This window comes from Mustela nigripes, chromosome 2, assembly GCF_022355385.1.
Source record: "Mustela nigripes isolate SB6536 chromosome 2, MUSNIG.SB6536, whole genome shotgun sequence".
NCBI classification, from domain to species: Eukaryota; Metazoa; Chordata; class Mammalia; order Carnivora; family Mustelidae; genus Mustela; species Mustela nigripes.
Genome location: NC_081558.1, coordinates 16,514,960 through 16,538,689, shown reverse-complemented (window position 1 = coordinate 16,538,689; position 23,730 = coordinate 16,514,960). Strand labels below are relative to the sequence as shown.

General features: G+C 42.8%; 1 protein-coding gene across 1 annotated transcript in view; it reads left to right on the top strand.

Moving 5' to 3' along the window:
* LRRC2 (leucine rich repeat containing 2) overlaps nucleotides 1–18,154 on the top strand; it is a 42,376-nt gene extending 24,222 nt beyond the window's left edge. The window contains exons 3-9 of the mRNA XM_059387812.1: nucleotides 1,603–1,810; nucleotides 4,106–4,262; nucleotides 4,968–5,104; nucleotides 9,521–9,666; nucleotides 11,149–11,304; nucleotides 14,916–15,052; nucleotides 17,765–18,154. Of these exons, the coding sequence (XP_059243795.1) occupies nucleotides 1,603–1,810; nucleotides 4,106–4,262; nucleotides 4,968–5,104; nucleotides 9,521–9,666; nucleotides 11,149–11,304; nucleotides 14,916–15,052; nucleotides 17,765–17,814 (991 nt within the window). The 3' untranslated portion in view covers nucleotides 17,815–18,154. The remainder of the gene's footprint in view (nucleotides 1–1,602; nucleotides 1,811–4,105; nucleotides 4,263–4,967; nucleotides 5,105–9,520; nucleotides 9,667–11,148; nucleotides 11,305–14,915; nucleotides 15,053–17,764) is intronic.
* Nucleotides 18,155–23,730: the final 5,576 nt, after the last annotated feature.

The following is a 23,730-nucleotide window of genomic DNA, read 5'->3' as shown; positions in this document are numbered from 1 at the left end:
CCCCTGTCTTCTAGGAATACCCAGGAGTGGAATGTTTGGATCATACAGTATACATAGGATCTTTACAAAATCCGTTGGGATCTAAAGGGTTGGTGACTGGCAGGGTCTGGCTGTGTCACCAGCCACCCACCCCTGCATTGCAGCTCTCCTGAGGAATTACTGACATTGATCACATTCTAGTGTTGCTACCAAGCTTTGCTAACACGCTTAACTTTCGACTGGTGGAAAGACTGTCTATAAACACTTACTAGAATGTTTCAGCACCTGTGATTGCTTTAGCAGTGTGGGCTTGGCTCTGAATCAGAGGTCTCTAGCTAGCTCCACACCCTCTGCACGCTGTCCCAGCAGCTTTGCCCCTCTGGTTTCCCTGCTTACTCATTCTCTAAGAATTGAACATTACAGGGGGTTGGGGGTGATGGGGCATGGATGGGGGGGATTTGGGGGTGTGAAACAAAAACCAGGCAGGACTGAAAGCAGTTGAAGCTACATAAAGGAGAAGGTGATCACAGCTCTCTGAGCCCTGCGGGTCCCAACCCAACAAGGGATGGGGGAAAGAGGTCTGGGCTTTCTCCCACCTCAACGGCACCACTGCCTGACTTCTCACAGGGTGCCCAACCTGTGTTAAAGGTTAACCCTCAGAAAACGTGCAGATACAAAGGGAATGCGAGTTAAAAATTCATGTTTTCTCATTATGAACACGAGGACAAGGAGGGAGGTGTTACAGCCAGTTTAGAGGAGAATCCAAAGGACAGACACGTTTGGGTATCAGGAAAATTGAAATGAACTTGCAAATGGAACAATCTGTCCTCAGAGGTGGGGGAGGGTTGTCCCTCCACCGGACAGAATTGATTTGTGTGTCTGTAGTCAAGAATGATTTGTGTTGCTATCAGTTTTCTGCAAGTTCACTTTAGTCTCTGCAGAGTGGTAAAGATCGTTTTTAGGGTATGATATAAACTGGGGCTGCCTGTATATTTCAAATCAGACACCCTTGAAATATTAGCATACTCCTGTGGCCAGGCATTTAAAAAACAAAAGAGGGGCGCCTGGGTGGCTCAGTCCTTAAGTATCTGTCTTCGGCTCAGGTCATGATCTCAGGGTCCTGGGATCCCAGCATCGGACTCCCTGCTCCACGGGAAGCCTGATTCTCCCTCTTCCACTCCCCCTGCCTCGCTGTGTTTCTGTCAAATAAATAAATAAAATCTTAAAACAAAACAACTTGGGCTAGCACCACATAATATCAAAGGAAATTGTAATTAATCAAATACATAGGTAACTTTGGTAGAAATTTTAGGAATTCCGTCCCACTCACCTTCTCTACTTTTTTAGTCCAAGTTGCTGATAATTCACAACTCTGAGGGTTTAAGATGCCACTTACATTCCCACAGCAGAGGGACCCAGGAAAGAGTGCAGGGGGCAGAGCTGAGATTTGGTTCCGTGGCGGGGTCCCTGAGTCTCCAGCCGCTGCGGGGGGTGTGGCGGGGTGGGGGCAGAAATCGCAGGCCTGGGGAGGGACTGCGTCTGCGCGCAGGTGGTCTGCTGGCCACTCCAGGCAGGTGGGGCGGTTCCCCCGGAGTGTGACTTCGGCCTTTGCTGTCCGTTTAGGATAAAGGAGGAGTGGAACTTCGTGGCCGAGTGCAGGAGGAAAGGCATCCCCCAGGCTGCATACTGCAAGAATGGCTTCGTAGACACCAGCGCGAGGCTTCTGGAAAAGATCGAAAGGAACACTTACGCGAGGCAGAGTTCACTTTCCAAGGAGAGAGACAAACGGAGGAGTCCGTTTGTGTTGGAGCTTTCAGGGGAGCAGTGGACGGTGAGTGCAGGGAGGGGGTGCCCGATGCGCTGCTGGATTCTGCTGGAGGCATTGACTGGCCTTGGCCTTGGCCAAGAGAGCGTTCCCATGGATGGGGAGGAGCCAGTTGCCTGCTCTAAACCAGGTTCTCAGGTCTCTTCCTCCGTGCAAGACCCTGAAGTCCTGGGAAGGGCAGCAGGGTCCCTCCGAGGGCGGCAGGCTCTGGGATCCTGGCGGCCCTCCGCAGGATGGCACAGCCTTTAAAATGATTACTCCTGCAGTCTCTCTCCCAAGACCTTTAAAATCACTCTTTGCCTTTTTTTTTTTTTTTTAAATGAACCGAGCCTTCAGGTAACATCCCCTGGTAGGTGGTGACAGATTTAGCTGTCTTTCTTTCTGAGAGTCTGAGGCCAGGACAAAGAGGTAGCCGCCCCCACCCCCTTTCTTTCCTCTGGGCTTTACAGGTGGCTTCCTGCTCCCCGTGTCCTGACCTGCTGCTTTGCTTGGGGCAGTATTGATGAAGTTCTAGAACCTAGGTGAGGTTTGGTGGGCTGAGGTCCGGAGCCGATGACCAAGAAAGAATTCTTGAGACAGCTCTGGTGCAAAATGGTGGTTTATTAAAGCACAGGGACAGGACCCGTGGGCAGGAAGAGCTGCTGCCCCGGGTTGTGAGGGATGGCAGGTTATGTACCCTGCTGTTGGGGGAAGGTGAGGGGAAGGGAGGTGTCAGTGGAGTTTTCATATGCTAAAGAGGGCCTACAAGGTGCCAGGATGTTCCAGGCCTGCCGGAGGCCTTGCCCTCGCTGCTGGATCAATGTTGTCTTCAGACCAGCCATTAACATTAAGATAGTTGGGAGACTTTTTGGTGGGGTGTCACAATCCTGCTATCTATCGTCTTTGTTAGTGAGATTTAGGACATTTGTAAGCCAAGGGAGACTCCTGTGTAGCAGGATTGTGAGCTCTGCAAGTTAACTATTTGCTTATTGTTCATGGCAGTCAGGGCTGCCTGAGGGATGCTACACTTATGGAGGGGAAAGGGTGAAGAGGGGTGCAAGGCGCCAGCTTTTGCTTTGTCCTCAGCCAGCCTCCTGCTCCCTCATCAGTATCTCCTGGGCTTGCAGGTGATCTGACGTTTTCTGGTGGAAGCAGCACCTGAGTGTTGTGCTATGGGCAAGCAAACTGGTATGATGATCTCTTTCTGGGGGACAGGGTTCTCTGGAACCTGCCCGTCATCTCTTTTTATGCCCCTGACTTACGGCTGAAAGGACCCTGGGCCGGGAGACTGAATTTGGGGAGGGGATCGTGGTGGGTGTCCTTTACTGGTCATGTGATCTGGAGGCACTTTACTCTACTTTCATATATTTTTTTCTCCTCCTCAGTAAAATGGGGCTAAGGCCTGCCTTAGCTCCCTCTGAGGACCATTGTGGGTCCTGAATGAGCCAGTATTCTAGGACACTGACTTGTAGGCTGCACTGCCTTCTGAAACTGGGGGAGTTTATTGCTCTACAACCTCTAGTCTTTTTCTTCTGCATCCCCATCACTGAAATCAGTGGGTGCCCTTCTGCAGTTCTAATTACATACCGCTGGTAAATCATCCTCCTGTGTCATTGCCAAACATGGCCTTTGTCTAAGCACATACCCCCACAAGGGTTACCCAGCCTGCCTGGAGAACCTACATCCATAAGCACTTCTCAGCACCTTTGCAATCATATCCCAGAACCCTTGAACCCAGGGCAGCCTTGGATTCTGCTGAGTTCCTCTGTCACTTCACAAATGACCAGGGAGGTGGTGCGCCTGAAAAAAGGCAGAACCTGGCCCAGCATTCATGTCTCCCCGCTCTCTTTCTGGTGTTCTTTCCTATGAGAGACTCAGAAAAACAGTGAGAAACTTGGCACAGCAACGATTAGATCTTTATCAAGCAACTAGGGAGGGAAACATAGCACACGTTTTAAAATCCAATGCATGGACAGATTTTGTTTTCAGAAGATGTTAAATCAGTGTGTTGTAAACCAACAGTACATGTCGTGGCTATAGCTGTGAGCCTGGTTATCTGTGTTCACTGGGCATTTGATTTTCATATCAGGAATTCATTGGCCAGTCCTCTGTTGTGAGATTCATGACAACCCCAGAGTCTTAAAGTGGTTTCATGGAGGGGCTGTGCAGCGGGCTAAGGTTAGGTCTGATGCTCTCACCCATGCTGTCTAGCTTCTTGCCTTTCTCGCAAATGCCCGGTTATACTTGACTTTGCACACGCCACCACTCGGCTCCGACACCATGAGGAACTAGTTGTGACTGATGTCATTCATTCTGTCTCAGGAGCTGCCGGATTCACTGAAGGAGCAGACGCACTTGCAAGAATGGCACATCACTAATACCCTGATTCAAATCATTCCTACCTACATTGAGCTGTTTCAAGCGATGAGAATTCTAGATCTGCCAAAAAACCAAATCTCCTGTCTTCCGGCTGAAATTGGTATGTTCACCAGCAGGAGCCTCCGTGCTCTCGTCTGGCAGGCAGGCAGCTGGTGGGCAGGCTGCGTGGAGCTTCCTTTCCCTCGTGGCCCAGGACACTGCTGGGCAGGGCTGTTTCCTTGGTTCCCAGAGCTGCTAGTTCCTTTGCAAGGTCCCCTTGGGGTGGTGATACCACCATCCCACCTGCAGGACTCGGCACAGGCAGACATTTGCCGATGGCTCAGAAACTAGAAGTCTCATGAGTGAACTCTTTGTTTATTTTCTTTAAGTTTTAGAAAGTTACACATGCAATACATGTTCATTGCAAACATAAATGACAACCAATTATTCCCATGTAAGTTTAGCGTAGCCTATTATGTCATTTTGATCAACATTTTATAATTCTCCATCACATTTCTGTTCAGCTGCAGTACCTTATAATGAAGACTACAGTGATCATTACTGCTTCTCTTTCTCTTGGGGTATGAGGGGCAAAAGATGGGGGCTGCCTATAGTTCCATGAAGGATTAACTAGAGAGTAAGCACAAAATGCTGTGATCCCGGACAGAGAAGCTGACATTTAATCAAGGGCTTACAAAACAATACAAAATTATGTTCCTTGTCTCCCCCATCGTCATTATACAAATGTTTTCTCTTTGTCTTGTGTTTGTTGTTAAAAAGACCTTAAAGGATCTTCCCGATGGATGTTCATTTGTTCTGATGACAGGTCGCTTGAAGAATCTGAAAGAACTCAATGTGAGCTTCAACCTTCTGAGAAGCATCCCTCCAGAATTGGGGGACTGTGAAAATCTAGAGAAACTGGATTGTTCTGGAAACCTAGAATTAACGGAGCTCCCCTTTGAAGTAAGAAAGCAGTCATTTTTGCACTATAATTTACTTGTATTTGGTTTAGGACGTGGGATGATCTGGGGAAGGCAGTTCACAAGGTCAGAGTCCATCTTTCTTATATCACGCTTTCTTGACATTTCAGTCACCTTATACCAGTGACTAGAAGGTCTTTCAAAATGTTCTTACACTAGGCCAGGAGCTGAATTTAAGTTCGGAAAAGCTGTCAAGAAACAAACAGGGCGCCTGGGTGGCTCAGTGGATTAAGCCTCTGGCTTCCGGCTCAGGTCATGATCTCAGGGTCCTTGGATGGAGCCCCACATCAGGCTCTCTGCACATTGGGGAGCCTGTCCCCCCCCCCGCCCCCACCTGCTTCTCTGCCTACTTGTGATCTCTCTCTTTCTCTGTAAAAAAAAAAAAGAAAAAAGAAAAAAAAATAAACAACAAAAAAAGAAACAAACAAAACTAGGCAAAACGTCCTGTTTTCATACGAGATATTTTTATTTAATGTCTATTTAATGTCTGATGCCTGTTGTCTGTGATGCAGATCTGGATTTATTTATTCACAGTGGTAAAATAAATTGGAAACAGTTGGAAATAAAGGGGGTAAAATTTTTAAAAGAAGTTAATATATTCACAAAAACTTGTAGGTAACCGAAACAGTCCTAACAGGATTTTAAAGGTCCATTCATTTAAACAACATTCGCTAGTGACTTTTGGTCTGTATTCACTGGAGAAATGATTTAGAATCCCATTCTGATGAAATGGAGCCACTGAGAGGGAAGAGTGTTGCCAAACAAAATTCAACAGACTTCTTATGCTAAAGGGAGATAGAGATCTCATAATCCTGCTGGTAAGGAACAGACTGGAAACAATGTTGCTGGTATGGTGCTGATAAGGCCCTGGTTGCTGATTAGAGTCCCAGATGGGGTGTTACTCTCCTTGCCTGGAAACTTCTTGGCGGGTGGAAGTGACTGCTTCCACGATCGCCCCAGGAAATGCCCAACAGTCCAGGTGAGGGCCACAGTCCAGGAGAGGGTGTCTGCCCAGGGGCGTGACTCTCCTTGAGACTGCTCATTCCCCAGGCCTCCCAAGTTTGTTTGTTTATTTATGTAATTATTTTTAAAATTTTTATTTATTTATTTGACACAGAGAGAGAGAGAGCGCGTGCCAAAGCAGGGGGAGCGGCAGGCTGAGGGAGAGGGAGAAGCAGGCTCTCCGCTGAGCAGGGAGCCTGAGGTGGGGCTCAATCCCAGGACACCAGGATCATGACCTGAGCCAAAGGCAGATGCTTAACCCACTGAACCACCCAGGTGCCCCCAGGCCTCCCCAGTTTAGAAATTGGCGCAGTCTTCTCTCAGTTGTCCAGGTTGGAAGCAAGACAAGTCGTCTTGACCTCTCTTGCTCCTATACCCTGATTCCACTCTGTAAGTAAGTCCTGTTGAATGTGTCCTTCAGAATAGGTTCTGTGTCTGACCACCACCCAGCACCTTGCCACTGACACCCTGATACAAGCCCGTGCTGTCCTCCATCTGAACTGGAACAGCAGCCTCCTAGGCTTGCCTCTCTGTCCCTTCTCTTTTCCCTTCTCTTTATTGAGATATAATTTATAGATGCCCAGATTCAGTCATTAAGTGTACAATTTACCATAATTCACATTTAGGATATTTCTCTCATTCCCTCAAAATTCTGTCTCTCCTATTTGCAGTTAATCTGCATGAGTTGGCGGATTAGGCAGCCCTAGGCAACCACAAGTGGGGTTTGTTTTTTTTCCTGGCAAACAGCAATGTCCTGTTGACTCCCCTATATTGACATAGGTGGGAGCAAATGTACCCGGGATAGAGATTTTTAGGCTCTTTGCTTTGAATGGGATTCTGTAAATGCACTGTACTTGTTATACTTCCCCAGTTGGCTCTGTTTTAATAGCTCACTGACTCTCTTTATATATAACTTCACTATTTTCAGACTGAATGGTTCTCACTGGACATAAAGTTCAGCCACCTGTCCAAACTAGGGTTTATTCAAGATAAATAGAAACTCTGTAGCTGAAGACAGGTTGTCTCAGCCTTATGTGTCCAACTTGTATGTATCCAAAGGAAACACACAGCACCCAAGGTTCTGGTCTCTACAGACGCAGGAAAGCACCATTTGCCTGGATGCCATATCCAAATGCTGGCATTAAAACTTTTTTTTTTGGTTAAAAACATAATGTTACATTTACCACTGTGACCATTTTTAAGTGTATTGTTCAGTAGGGTTCTATGTATTTGCATGATTGTGCCTGTCTTCATGAGTTGCCTTTCACACAAATAATTGACACAATCCTGAATTCAAGTTCAAACAGACCCGCAAATAGAATGAATGACCCGTGGAGGGAACTAGCAGGAATTTTGAGGCAAAGGTAAAGGTAATGAAACTTCTGTGTAACTGAGTGTTGTATTTATTCTGACTGAATGTCAGATTTTTATCTGGACAGCACTGGAATTTTCAGACAAATTCCCATCCAAGTACTAACCAGGCCCGACCCTGCTTAGCTTCCAAGATCAGATGAGATCGGGCGCATTCAAGGTGGTATGGAGGTAGACTGTAACTACCTTTCCAAAGAATTTATGAGTGCTTTGTTTTGCCCTTGATGAAAGTAGCTAGTGGGGAATTACAAATGCCTGGGAAATCAGGCATTTGTCTTCTTGCTAGTTTGATGCCACTGTGATTTTCCTTATTCTAATTTTCACAGAAGTCTTAACTTATTGAGGATATTTAAAGGAAAGAACTTGGGGCACCTGGGTGGCTCAGTCGGTTAAGCATCTACCTCCGGCTCACATCATGATCCCTGAACCCTGGGATCGAGCCTCACTTTGGGCTCTCTGCTCAGCAAGGAGCCTGTTTCTCCCTCTCCCTTTGCCTGCTGCTCTGCCTGCTTGTGTGTTGTCTCTCTCTGTGTCAAATAAATAAATCTAAAAAAAAAAAAAAAAAGGGAAAGAACTTACTTTTTTTTACAGTCTAAAAAAATGTACCTTCTACATTTATTGTAAAAAGGAGGAAGACAAGAGACTGATGTTAATTCAGTCTTGATTTTTCTGCTGATCTGAGAACACTGGCAACACGGTCAGAGACTTTAGACTGAATTATGGGCACCCCAGACATCTTTTCTGATGCTTATTTACTGTCCCATTACTGTCTTCACATTCATTTTTAGAAATTCAAAACAAGAGCAAAGCTAGAATGTGCCCATTCAAAGGGGTGGGTTTGACCTGTGAGTCACTAAAGCAAATGTAGCAATAGGGAATTAGGTATTCTATTAAGATAAAGAGAGGTATAAGCCTACTGCTTCTTCTTTTGTAGATTTCATTCATTCCTTCTGTTGGTTCAACTGGCTCCATATTGCATATTGCATAACAGTTTTGAAAATGTGTTCTGAAGGGCAGCCCGGGTGTTATCAGTGGACTCTGAAAATAAGTCAGTAAAAGGTAGCTCCTTCTATATAGGTCATGGCCATGACCCAGCTTACAAAAACAAATCCAAACATGAGACCCATTTCCTACTTCATTCAATATTCATAGATTTGCATTTGAAATAAAAAAAATGTATGTCCCAATGTATCCAGTTACCATATTAAAACACAAATTATGGAGAAGAGACTTAAAAAAGAGTAGAGATTTCTGATTGCTTGCTCTATCCCTGCATGAGTTCAAATGTGAGTCTTTTTAAGATTTGCCAAAACTCTAGGGTGCCTGGGTGGCTCAGTCTGTTGGGCGTCTACCTTTGGCTTAGGTCCAGAGCCCAGGCTCCTAGGATTGAGCCCCACACAGGGCTCCCTGCTTAGCGGGAAGCCTGCTTCTCCCTCTCCCACTCCCCCTGCTTGGGTTCCCTCTCTCGCCGTATCGCTCTCTGTCAAATAAATAAATAAAATCTTAAAAAAAAAAAAAAATCTGCCAAAACTCCTTGTGGCCGTCTTGAAGTCATTCTATTTTTTAAGGCTTGTGCTTTTTGTTTTCTGTGACTTTGCACATGCTTGCTGCTCCCTACCTGGAGTTCCCTTCTCTATCTTCCCTTTTGGGGGAAACCTCAGGACCCTTGCAAAAACTCCATTCTCCGTGAGATCTTTCTTGACCTTTTCCCTTACCCTACTGTGACATTGGGTCATTAGCCCCTTATGTCTGTGCCGCTGAACGCACCCAGTTGAAAACTTCTTCACGTTAGTTCTTGCTACATTAGATGGCATTGCTTATTTTTGAAGTGTGAACTCCTGGTAGGCAGCCCCGGTGTGCTGCCCGTCATGGAGCGCGTCGTCAGTGCTCCAAAATGTATATTCTCCTGATCTGTGTTGTGTATATTCTTAGAAGGGCCTTTGGGAAGAAATATCACCTGGAAATTATTAGTTGAACATACCTGCACCTACAAAAGTAATTAGAATGTGTTGTTATTCCTTTCTAGTTAAGTAACTTGAAGCAAGTTACGTTTGTAGATATCTCAGCAAACAAGTTTGCCAGTGTCCCGATCTGTGTCCTGAGGATGTGTAATTTGCAGTGGTTGGATATCAGCAACAATATCCTGAATGACCTGCCCCAAGATATAGACAGGTAGCTACTTGCATTCTGAAGGTGAGGTGTATGAATTAGTTACTAATGCCTTAACCGCCGTTTTAACGTTTTAAACAGGCATAACACACGAATGGTCTTTGAAATCAGTGTATTTTCCAAGAGTTTATTGTTTCTGGGAAATGAGTTTCGTTCTTTAGATAATGAGACAGTTTCTAGTTTCCAGCCTCGTAAGTGTGCGTGCGTATGTATGTGCATTTGAACACATCTCTGTTGTCTTGGTTGTCTCCGTTGTCTTTTAATTTCCTTGAGTCCTCAACAGAATGACATCATTAACTTTACCCCGTAGACATAGCAAAGTATCTTTATTATATATGGAATAGAAACGTATCACTCTATGTCTTTATATATATGTTACATACGGAAGAGGAACATTTCTAAACTCTGTTTAGAATGCCAGTGACGGTAATTTTTATTGGTTTCATTTATTGATTTATCACACATGATCTTTCAAGCAAATCGATATGATTGGTAAAGTTTTTCCAATCATATCCTTGTATTTTGTGCTTAAAAAATAATTGGACTGGGCTCTCTGGCTGGCTCAGTCAATAGGGCATGAGACTCCTGATTGCGGGGTGGTGAGTTCAAGCCCCACGATGAGCATAGAGCTTACTTAAAGAAAAAAAAATTACACTGAGCATGTAAGATCCATTCATTCACTCATTTCATTCATTCATTCATTCCACCAATGATACTAGGGTCCTGTATGGCAGGCCCAGAGTTTAAAATAGTGAATGAAACAAAATATCTGACCTTTTGGGATCCAGAATCTCCTTTATAAAGATAGTGCATAATAAGTAAGTTGTCATGACCCAGAAGCCAAACTGACTTAGTTCCCAAGGTCACTTACATGACCTTTTTCTACTCCTGGTACGTGTGATGTATATCCGTGCTTTCCAGTTTTGGGAGACTAAGTGGGAATCGTTTTAGTCTGAAACACGAGTCAAACTCTGTGAAATATTTGTAGGCTCAGTCAAGATTTTGGAAATGCATGCAAGGAGAAAACTGGGTCGGGGCTGGGGGCAGGGGGGGAGTCGCCGAGTTAGAATAAAACGGAAAACAAATAAAACAAATCCAGAGCACATTTTGCTCATTTCCTTTTCACTTGACAGATTTCTTTCCATTTTAAATTTAGAAGATATGATAGGGGAGGAATATTGGCCTTTCAAGATATATACCAGGAAATATGTGGCCCAGATCTGTTCATTCTTGGCCCCAGTTCCAGTATAGTTCCTTTCCCATCCTTTCCTGACCCCTTGGAGAGGGTCATGTCAGACACTTGGAGAGATGTACTGAGGGTCAGGTCCTAATTCTAAAGTCCGCTTATCCTCGTAAGGGTCACATATATAAAATAAACTATGTAGGGATTTCGTACCAGAATTTATTTGCCATTTACTTTGGTTTTTTTTTCCACTATGAGGTTAATCCTTATCTAATTCCCTTATCCCTTTTACTTTTTCTTAGGCTAGAAGAACTGCAGACTTTTCTCTTGTATAAGAACAAGCTGACCTATCTTCCTTATGCCTTGCTTAACCTAAAGAAGCTCACCTTGCTAGTCGTCAGTGGGGACCATTTGGTGGAGTTCCCGACTGCCCTGTGTGACTCATCCACACCTTTAAAGTGAGTAGATTCCCCCATAGAGACTTTCACACACAAGGTAAGGAGGACCTGCAGCCTGGGCGCTCACCTGTCTCAGGAACCAGATAGGATGGTTCTTGCACTCAGATGACCTGAGCCTGGTTCACAGACGTTCCGAGGCCTTTGTACAGGATTTTGAAGTTGTTGGCCAATGGCACGAGGAAGTAGATCTCAGAGGATTTCTGGACAAATGCTACTGCTGTTTGAAGTGTGAAAAAACACATGCCCAGGGCTCCCTGGTTGTCTTACCCTTTTTTGGTTTCCTTAAAGGAACCTGTAAACCACCCCAAACTAAGAAAAACCATCCCAGCAAATGTGATACAGCTTCTCATCTGGCCTGAGACATTGAATAGTCTTTCTTACCTTGGAAGGGAACTTGAAAAGCCATAGCACCCTCCCTCCCCTGAAGCTGACTCCAGGCCACCTTGACATGCTGCTGCTCCAGTGAGAGCCCCCTCCGTCCTGTGTCCAGGGACTCGCCTGCCTTAAACATTAGGTGTTTGCTAAAACCATGACTCCAGGGGTGATTTCCCAGAAATGTCCTGTTCTTTCAGTGATAAGTGCTCACCTCATCATAACTCTTCCTCATCTTCTGATCCTGGCAGCAAGATGCATAGCAGACAAAAATAGAAAAGTGAACTATTGCAAAGAGAGAGACTAAATTCATTCCTGTGTAAGCACAAGATGAACAGGGATATGACATCTTCTCCCCACTGGCCCACCATATTCCTTCCACTGGAATGGGTCTCCCGCTGCTCTTGGCTGTCCTAGGAATGTCTTTGGGACGCAAGGAGGTCAAAGAGGTGTTGAGTATTTGGAAAGACATACTTTGTCTTTTCTGGATGAAAAGGCATTAAAAGATGTGATTTCTTCCAAAAATTATACATCAGTGTAATGTAATTCCAACCATAACTCCAGCGGGATTTCTTTTTTTTGGAGCTTGAACAACTGATTGGAAAGTATATCTGAAAGGCAAAAAGTTAAGAACAGCCACGATAATTTTGGAAAACAAGAGTAACAGGACAGAATTTGCCTTACGGAGAATGACAATATGTTTAAATGTATAAGACTCAAAATGAGGTGGTGCTAGGCAGTGATTTGTAGATGAATTATTAGAACAAAGAGGGTCGTACTGAAAGTGATCCTAATCTGTGATACAGGGATTTTCATAAACCAGTGGGGAAGGTCTGAGTGACTTAATACACCTTTAAGGAAGTTGGATAATTAGGGAAAGACAAAGCCCGTTCTTCCCTTGACAACATCAGAAAGCTTATGGCCTATAGCCATATTTTTGCTGTTTGTCATATAGGGATACATCTAGAATAACCCAGAGATTAGATATAAAAAGAACAAGAAATGCCATGTTAATGATGGTAGATTGACCATGTGTCAAACTACACTTATCCCTCTTGAGATCCTATTGAGATGAGGAATAAAATAAAACATATAAGTCCCCATGATGGAGAAAGCAAGGGAATGCCTTCACAAATTGAGAGATACCACACACTTTGGGAGACATACAGCAGACGGAACAGTGGTGACTGATAAAAATAGAATGGAGCAGGTTCAGAGACCAAATCAAGAAATTAAGCCCATTGGCCCTGGAGAACTCTGAAGAAGCGTGTGGTCAGAAATTCCAGGTCCAGGCTGGGGCAGATCGAGGCAGGATACTAAAAAACAAAAGGACAATTTCATGTACACAGATGATCCCCCGCCTTCTAATCTCCTCCTCAGTTCCACTGCACAGACCACTCAGCATCTGACCAAAAAGCCTGAGGTGTCCTCTAGGATGGCCCTGGGGGAAACCCCCAGAGTTTCGTGTTTGGAGACTTCCCAGGGGACTGGCAACTGCTTGTCCCCATGTTCACTCATGGTGGGCTGGCGCTGGGGCAAAAACAATTTGCATGTGTGGGTGCTCAGCCAACATGCTGGGGTCTCAGCCTCAAACGTGAAGGCATCACTGACTCTTTCCAGATAATTGTCACAAAGACACGAATTTTTCAATTTTGGAATCAACCTGCAGGCAAGATAGAAATGTTAAATATGGTTTCAGAACAGAGTGCAGATGGTGTTGGTGTTAACGGTATGAAAGTGAAGTACATGATGTTTGTGAGTGCTTTGAATGCATCAGAGAATAAGATGGCTTGATGAGTAGATCGAGAGGTGGATAAATGGATGGTTGTGTCCTAAAACAGCTGCAGTAAAATCTTAGTTGGTGGGGACAGGGGTGTTCACTGTAGCTTTTTTTTTTTTTTACTTTCCTAAATGTTGGAAAATCTTCATAATGGGATGTTGAAAAAGTGAAAATATAGATCATAAAAATTGGGAGGTGGTAAGGTTGGGGAACGGAAGAGAAGGAAAGGAATACCTCTGCTTGATTAAACAACAGTGAAGTATTAGTCCTGCATAAAAGAGAATTCCCCGTAGGATAAGTAAAAATAGTGATTGACCCATGAAAGAGATTGCTTCTGGGGGATCTGAGACAGAGGGTGAGTGAGAGACTGTGGTTTTAAATAAAACAGTATCCTTGCAAATTTTAAAATACTTAGAGTGATTATTCTGATAAAACATTAAAGAATGATAAAATATAGGCTTTTTTTTTTGGATAGGGACGGATGACAAAAATTAACTCAATGAAAGAACTTGTAAAGGGGGCACGTGGGTGGCTGAGTTGATTAAGCTGCCGCCTTCGGCTCAGGTCATAATCCTGAGATTCAGTCCTGCATGGGGCTCCCTCTCTCTCTCCCCTGCTCACTCATGCTCTTTCTCTGTCTCTCTCTTTCTCAAATAAATAAATAAAATCTTAAAAAAAAAAAAAAAGAGCTTGCAAAGGAAAAGTTGTATGGTTCGATCCACAAAGACATTAGAACTTTTTTGCTTTCTCTGCATTTAGTCATTAAATAAAATTACAAGGAAAATGAACTGGGAAATATATGTGCTAAAAATAGAACAGATGGGCTTTATTTTCCACATGTCTGGAGCTTCCGCAAACCAATGAGAACGATACCACCCAAGCCAGCAGGGCCCACACTTGCATCTGGAGACTGTTCAAGGGATTTCCAAGTTTGAATTGAAATAATTACACTGCCTTTCACAGCAAAACATCTTTCAAAACTGTGAGGACAGGTGATCAACTGTCATTTTAGTTTCTCTCCTTGGGCTTCTTTTTGGGTTGGAGTATCCATCTTTTCAGTTGAAAGGATACTGACCATCCGAGTTCTTTATAATTTAACCCCACCTCTTCTTAGAGTCTGATACCATTCACTGGGATTAACACCAACCATAGTAGGACACTATCTAGTGTGAACGTTCTGACAGAGAGCAAGTGTTAATGTCCATCTCAAGACCTCTGACGGGGCCACTGTCCTCCGTCTGTGGCTAAGTAACTCTCAGTCCTCCAGCAGGCCTCTGAGCAGGACTGATTCCATAATCTTGTTGGATTATTCCATGGGGCAGTTCCACTGGTAGCGTCAACATTAAGTGGTCCTCTGTGACCTTCAAGGATAAGTAAGAGGTTGACTTTTTCTAAGAGGAATTCTGTGGTGAAACATGTACAGGTGAAAATGTGATATTGTCTGTATTTTCTTGAATAGATTTGTAAGCCTTATGGACAATCCTCTTGATAATACCCAGTGTCAAGATGGCGTTGAAGTGATGGAAAGTGAACGAGATCGTCAATGCTTTGATAAAGAATTTTTGAAAGCCTATCTTGAAGATGTTAAAGAAAGAGGTATGCTAATCATATTTAAAATTATTTTAGGGGTGTCTGGGTGGCTCAGTCGGTTAAGCATCCAACTTTTGATTTCTGTTCAGATCTTGGGGTCATGACCTTGGGGTTCTGATATCAAGCCCTGCAATTGGGCTCCGTGCTCAGTGCAGAGTCTGCTTCTCTCTCTCTCTCTGCCCCTCTCCCGGCTCACTCTCTCTCAAATACATACATACATACATACATACATACATAAGATCTTAAAAAAAATAAAATTCATTTAAATGAATATATGGAGTTCCATGTACTCAAGCAACATGAACCCATAATGCTAAAAAGCTAGTTGGCTAATTGGTTATTTTTCCACGTACCATATATATTTATAGAAATTATATATTTATATAATTTATAATATTTATATACATTTATGTAATTACATATCATATGTAAATTATATTATATATGTATATACACACATAATTTTTTCTTTAAATATCAAATTTTTTCTAGTGTACTTGAATACTTGATACATCATCCACTATTTGACAGAGAGGCCTGGAAACATACGCTTGAGACGTTGCCTTACTGACTATACATGAGTTTTTAACAAAATGGCATTGACAAAAGAGTATCTCCGTTAATGGGAAAATAAGATTCCATTTCAAGATCCATTTAAATGCAACTTTAGAAAAAGGTGTTTCTTACATAAATCAAGGGCCAATTGTATGAAAAATCACCGAAGGAAAAAACCGGTGGCAGACTAAGTAACTAGATCCCTTTAGCTTTGGTTTTCCACAGGGTGGTGATAATACAGAGGAGCACAGGAGGTCACAGGACTCAGGAAAGGGTGGGAAGAGATTCCCCCAGGGGCTGTTTCCTAAGCGTTCTAAAAGGTAGAAGCCCTTCCTTCAGCTGCAAGTACACAAACACAGGAAGAAGGCATAAGTCACCCTTTGTTCTTCTAATCACCACCTCCTTCCTTGGTATGGCTGCCCATTCATAGACTAAGTATGATCGGTCACATTCAGATATTCAGGGGTTTCATGAGAGGAATGAAAAATACCATTTATTTGGCAAATTAAAAAATTTTTTAAACTAAATTATTAAATCTCTCTGCAGTTACCTCTATTCCATTTGACTATCCCCAATCTTGAAAGCTGAAATAGTGTGAAATAAATGAGAAATTTATATGAAACATGAAACAAATAGCAGAAACATTGATTTTGTCAAAATTTATTTTTGGGTTGCAAAAGTTTCCTCTTGTGAAAACCTTTATTGTTGTATTTTATAGATTTATTCATAATTACATTTTTGAGTTATTATTTAAAAAAATACATGAAAGAATTAGAGAAAATAGGTAGTTAGCTTTGGATCTGTTGGTCAGTGATAAAATAATTTGCTTTGTAAGGTTAACTTTAGTGATAATAGCTTTTGAATTCATTCACTTATTTCTAAATAATTGTAATTCTGTCTTCCATATATTCATATTGGTTCATATGATATTGCCAATACTCAGCTGGTTTTTAATTTTAATTTTAATTTTATTTTATTTTATTTCTTTTCAATGTACTTAGCTGGTTTTAGCCAGAATCCATAGCTAAGTGGAAAAAAGTAGCTTTAGTGAGTTATGCTGACCTCCAAACCCATGTGATATAAGAATGATGAGCAAGTGAAACCCTTTGCTGGTCCTCAAGCATCAGCAACCCTAAGAATCACTTGCAGGCCCCACTCTCAGAGATTTTTGACTCAACACCTCTGGGGTAGGACCAAGAATGTGCATTTCTAACAAGGTCCTGGGTGATGTTGGTGCCTTGGGTCTGGGAGCCTCACTTTGAGAGGCACTGGTATAGACCATCCTTTGACAAAATTTGGCTATGAACGGAGAGTGGGCAGTAACCAGTGGGAAGAGCAAGACTGAGTAAAAGGGTACTTACTAAGATCATGCTCAGTTTAGGAATAGTGCAAGCTTTGCTTATAAACCTTTTCCCCTTCCACCTGGGGTCTTACCTGCTATCTCAGGTCCTTGGCCATCTATTTCTGTTTTAGTCAATTTTTATTATTTTTAGGGTTATACAGTTTCTCAGATTCTGATGTAGCTGTGTCAGTTTGTTGGAAAGATTGCAAAAGAATGAGGGTTAATAATTCTATCTAAATATTTCTTCTTCTTCTTTTTTTTTTTTTTTTAAAGATTTTATTTATTTGACAGACAGAGATCACAAGTAGACAGAGAGGCAGGCAGAGAGAGAGAGGCGGGGAAGCAGGCTTCCTACCGAGCAGAGAGCCTGATGCTGGGCTCGATTCCCGGATCCCGGGATCATGACCTGAGCTGAAGACAGAGGCTTTAACCCACTGAGCCACCCAGCCACCACCACCCCCCCCCTTTTTAAAAGATTTTATTTATTTACTTGATTGAGAGAGTGGGATAGCACAAGCAGGGGGACCAGTAGAGCTAGAGGGAGAAGCAGGTTCCCCGCTGAGCAGTGAGCCCGATTCAGGGCTTGATCCCTGGACCCCGAGACCATGATCTGATGAACCCAGGTGCCCCAGATCTAAATATTTCTAAAGCATGACTAAACATTTGTGAAAGCTGACTTAATGTTGATAGATAAATCCATTCACCTCCATATTTTAACCTGGGAAGGATAGTAATTTGTTGGTTAGCATGAGCAATGGTTTGTAGCTACACTTTGTGGTAAAATGGGGAATGGTTGAGTATCTTTGTTTCTTTTGTTACAGAATCTGTTCCCAGCTATACCACCAAAGTATCTTTTAGCCTTCAGCTTTGATACCATCCATCAGAAGACTGCAGAATCTCCCTGTGCTGCTGAGCTATAAATCTTGGTGTCCTCGAATAATGGTTTGCGCTTAAGGACAAAGTCTAGAAACCACAGTCCTAGTTAGGAAAAATGATTTTCAGATTTCACATTTGTGAATACTTCTCTCAGTGGACTGGAGAATTGATAAATGGGTTTATATATAAAGGTTCATTTACATATACCTTTTTTTTTCCCAAATAATGCACCTTTAATATTTTAGAAAATGTGTTATTTTTTTAAATTAAAACCTAGAGACCAAAATCTGAAGTTGATTGCACTGTTTTTAGGAATCCAGGGATAAAGGGGTTGTAAAAAGAGCATTTATATGGGACTAGCCAAATGAGATTTTATTTTGAAAGAGTTTTTTTTTTTTTTTTTTTTTTTTAATTTTATTTATTTATTTGACAGACAGAGATCACAAGTAGGCAGAGGCAGGCAGAGAGAGAGAGGAGGAAGCAGGCTCCCCACTGAGCAGAGAGCCCGATGCGGGGCTCGATCCCAGGACTCTGAGATCATGACCTGAGCTGAAGGCAGAGGCTTTTACCCACTGAGCCACCCAGGTGCCCCTATTTTGAAAGAGTTTTAATGAATTATTTCTTTTATTGAGAAAAGCTTCCCTTGGGTTAATACAAATTGCTATTTTCATATGTTTTAATTGTATTTTCTAAGTGTAGGGTCTTAGGAAACACTTTAAGTATAATTTGGGCATTGAAGGTAGAAAGAAGGGCTGGATTGTCTGCTCTTGTATTGGGCACAGGACACTCAGATGGTGCGCTGGTGGTTTTCACAGAGGCGCTGTGGTCCTGGCTGGTCCTGGGAAGACTTACATGATCTACATGGATGGTCTTCTTATCCTGAGTGGGTACTTCATGGGTCTCAGGACACACCTTAGAACAGGGAGCAGAGACAGCACCCTCAGGGACCCCTCCTCCAAGGTGGCTGTGCAAGGTAGCAGGGATGACTAGTCTGTACCAGTGAGGACGCCCTAGCAAAACTTCCTGACAGGTGCCACAGGAGGCTCTGCCCAGGCCATCATGCTGCAGCCCACAGGGAGCTCATGAGACTGTTTTTTGTTGGCAAAGATGGGAGTCATGATAGGGCTTTGGACTCCTACATCATATCATCTGATTTGGAGAGAAATTGTACAAATATTTATTTTTATACCACTGTTTTAGGCTAGAGGAAACAGGATTGTAAGTAGAAGATAAGTCTTAACGAACAGCTTCTGTGATTAAGAAAGAAAAAGTGCATATATTCACGTTTATTCCTATATGAATTGACTCCCACATGGTCTAATTCAGTGCCATCCAGTAGAATTTTCTGCAGTGATGGAAATGTTCTGTATCTGCACTGTCCAGATGTAGTGACCACCAGACATACATGCTTTTTGACTAATTGGATAATGACTGATATAACTGAAGAACTTTTAATTAATTAAGGATTTTTTTTTAGATTTTATTTATTTATTTGACAGAGAGAGATCACAAGTAGGCAGAGAGGCAGGCAGAGAGAGAGAGGAGGAAGCAGGCTCCCTGCTGAGTGGAGAGCCCGATGCGGGGCTCGATCTCAGGACCCCAGGATCATGACCTGAGCCGAAGGCAGAGGCTTTAACCCTCTGAGCCACCCAGGTGCCCCTAATTAAGGATTTTTAATTAAATTTAAATTTGGATTGCCACAGGGGGATGCCATACTGGACATATAAGTCCAGACAGTTGGGTTTTGGGGGAAGAAACGAAGGGTGTTTTTTTTTCTTTTATCTGAACAACAATCTGCCCCAAAGGGGCCACTATTGACACCCTCCATATTCTGTCTTGGTAGATTTAATCATAATTCCCAGTGTTTTGTCCTCAGCAGATGCAAACCAAGCAGAGCATTCTAAAACCATATGGTAGTGCTTCAGCAGAGGATTGCCTCAAGTTATAAACAAACTCTGAGAAGTAGGTTAAGAGATGAAAAGAGTAGGAAGATGAGAAATCACTTCAGCTGAACCTCCAACAATTGTATTCTTTCAAGTCTTCAAAAATGGCATTGAAATTTATTAGTTGTATTACTTAAGTGATTTTGAAATTTCATTTCATGCCAATGTATACATTATATTTAGCCAAATGGAAAATGAATCTTAAAAAGGGACAAATAGGGGCTTTCACATAAGTTGTCCATGACCTATGTAAAACTTATTTTAATAAAACCAGTCTTTTGTGCAAAAACTCTGTATTGGTGCTACATTTCCTTCCTAAACAAAGGAAAAAGTATTGCACCGATACATCATTACTTCATGTCATATAATATCCCATACCAATATATTATTGGAATATAATGTGTGTAGAGATACTATTTAATTTATTCACGTATGTGTAAAAATGCAGCAAGATTATAAGGCATCCTAGTGGCAATATCATAGATATTTGAAAATTTTACACGGTACATAGGGACTGATTCATAGTTTGGAAAAGGAATTTCCATAGTGGGATATATGTATGAGCATTACAGCAATATGAATAAAATGTCATTCCTAGGAGAAAAAGGTTCTGTTCCCAAAAGCTTATTATTACACCCATTTTTCAGACGTCTGACATTGAGGGGCAGAGACACTTAGGTGAAATCATCGACTAGTGCATTTTAATCACCAGTAAGAACCACACCACATTTCTTGACTGGAGGTTTCTAGAATGACCAAGAAGTGCGCTTGCCAAACACCAGTTTAGAGTAACTTTTTTTTTTTTTTTTTTAAGATTTTATTTATTTATTTGACACAGAGAGAGACCACAAGTAGGCAGAGAGGCAGGCAGAGAGAGGAAGAAGCAGGCTCCCCGCCGAGCAGAGAGCCTGATGCGGGGCTTGATCCCAGGATCCCGGGATCATGACCGGAGCTGAAGGCAGCAGCTTAACCCACTGAGCCACCCAGGTGCCCCAAGTTTAGAGTAACTTAATGATAATGGCTAACAGTAAGCTGCAGAAATCAGTTCCTGTCTTTGCTTCTTTGCCTCCCTTCCTTCCTGCCTCAATGCATCTCTTGAATCTCTCACTACTCCTGAACGGGAAGGAAACATGCTCAGAGATGCTGTGTTGTGGCGGGTGTAGGTTTACATAATTTCCATTTCCCGAGTCCTGATTCCTAGGGACAGCACGTTGCCTAGCCTTTCCCACCCTCCTTGTCGGTAGCAGTATGCGTTACCAGAGTAACTTTTGATCATGTAATAACACTTCTTGGAATTTTAAAGAACTTTCCAATTCTTTCCTAAAATTAAAGTTCTTGGCGCTAGTCTTCAGTGAGTTCACAGATCGTTGAACACCTTCATATCCTCATGATCTAAATTTTGTTCTCTAGTTTGTTTTCCTTATTGATACACTCCAAATCATTCCACCGTCCCAGCCTATCTTTGAATACTACAGAGTCTTTCTGGGGATATTGGCAGATGTTTTGCATCTTCCTCTATCTGCCGCGTCTGTATTGTGTAAACATGCATACATGCACGCACATTCCAGTCTCTTCTTGAAGCTTATCAGCCCTGGGACTCAGGGAGCCAGGATAGCAAGGCCAGCTCTTTTACTAACGCACCACATAATCTTGGGAAAATCACTTCGCCTTTTACCCACCTGTAAAATATAGAGTAGCAGAAGACGATTTTTTTTTTTTTAAGATTTCATTTATTTACTTGACAGACATCACAAGTAGGTAGAGAGGCAGGCAGAGAGAGAGGAGGAAGCAGGCTCCCCGCTGAGCAGAGAGCCCGATGCGGGGCTGGATCCCCTTGGACCCTGAGATCATGACCTGAGTCCAAGGCAGAGGCTTTAAACCACTGAGCCACCCAGGTGCCCCCAGAAGACGATTTTTAAGGCTGATCCCATCTTTAACATTTGATGACTTGCCTTCCACTAAGAACCCCTTTTTATATTAACTACTCAGCATTTCCTCCCTACCTCACTGGTCACTCAGCTTCCAGCTCCGTATGGGTGCTGGACATGCTTGTTCCTTAGGCATGTGTTTGTAACTGTCTTGTCTACTATTGCATGTTAAGCTTCTGGAGTTTGCTAAATAGGTAGACTGTGCCCAAATATTTGAAAATGAATAGTGAGTTTGTGAAGAACTGACCCACACATTTCTGTTGTGTTCCTAATACTTCCATCTATGCTGAGATGCACAAATATTATTTTTGATATTGCCTCGAAAGAGGTATCGTGCATCATAGAAAATTGCATTTTCTAGAAATCTAAATCGAAGATACAGTGAGATATCACCTTACATCCTTAGGTGTAGCTATTATTAAAAACCAAAACCAAAACAAAAAAAAAATAAATCCCAGAAAATAATTATTGGTGAGGATATGGAGAAATTGGAACACTTGTCCCTGTTGGTGGGAATGTAAGATGATGCAATTGCTATGGAAAATAGCATGGCAGTTCCTCTGAAAATTTAAAGTAGAATCAACAATTCCAGGTCTGAGTATTTTGAAAGCAGGGTCTTAAAGAGCTTTTGACATCCATGTTCCTAGCACTGCTAGTCACAATGGCCAAGAGCTAGAAGCCTCCCAGATGTCTACAGGTGGGTAGACAAAATGTGATATATATATATATCATGGAATGTTATTCAGCCTTCAAAAGGAAGGAAATCCCGTCACATGCTAAAACATGAATGAAACTTGAGGACATTATGCTAAGTGATATAAACTAGTGACAAGAAGACAAATATTGTATGAGTCCACCTCTATGAGGTCCTCAGGGTAGACCTATTCATAGAGAAAGAAAAGTGGGCATTAGTAGGGACAAGGGGGAGGGAGAAAATGTAAGCAGTTTAATGAGGATAAAGTTTCAATTCTGAAAATGAAAAAGTCAGTGAAAAGTCAGTTGGATGACTTTCCAGATGGTGTATGTTTATTTAGTTACACATTGTGTCACAATACCATTCTACTAGTACAATAATGCTTGTTATAAACCATACAACAAAGAATAGTAAAGTCCAAAGAAACGAACCAGAGTTTGAAGGCTGTCTCCCCCATGTGGGTCCTGCCCCAGCCCTGAACTGCGTGGACCCTGCTGTGGAGAACACTGTTTTGAGACCTAGGCTTTCAGCCCAGTGAAAACACTGCAAGTGCCTCCACCTGCTGACCTCCCCGGGTCTGTGCAAGCTTCTCTGGGGAGAGAGGATCCACAGGTCTTATGAGATTTCCAAATGGTTCTATGAGCCATAAAGGCTTCGGTCTCAGTTCTCCAGAGAATGAGCAGAATTTCAGCATCCCTTAGGCAAGATAGAATTGAATTGAAATTAACATTAACCCTTAAAAAAAAAAAATCACACGAAATCAACCATTTAAAATGAACAATTCAATGGTGTTTACTGCATTCACTGTATTGTACAACGACCCCCTCTGTCTCATGCCAAACATTTTCATCACCACACACCTTCTGTCCCCCAAAAGCCCTATAACAGATTAATCCCTTTCCGCACAGCCCCTGGCAGTCACCACGCTACTTTCTGTCTCTGGATTTACCTTTTCTGGATATTTCCTATCCGTGAGATCATACTACATGACTTTGAACTTGGCATCATTTGGAGGTCCACTGAATGCTCTCTACGACAATCACCACGACAATAATCAGAATGAAAAAACAGCAGCAAACATTCAAGTTCTTGCGCCTGGGATTCGGGGCTGTGTGGAGATGGAACACCTCGCTATGGGTACTGACTTGGATTCTTGTCTCCACATGGTGTTGGGTGTTTGCTCTTGGGCTCCAGTGGGTGGGGAGGATTGCAGCCTCCCTGGACCCAGGGTGCCAGGGTTGGGGTAAAGCCTTCCCTTTGTTTGCTATGGCGTTCCACTTCTCTATGTCCACTGTGGAGTTCCCCCTCTCTGTGTCGGTGGTGATGTTCCCTCTCACTGTGTCCGT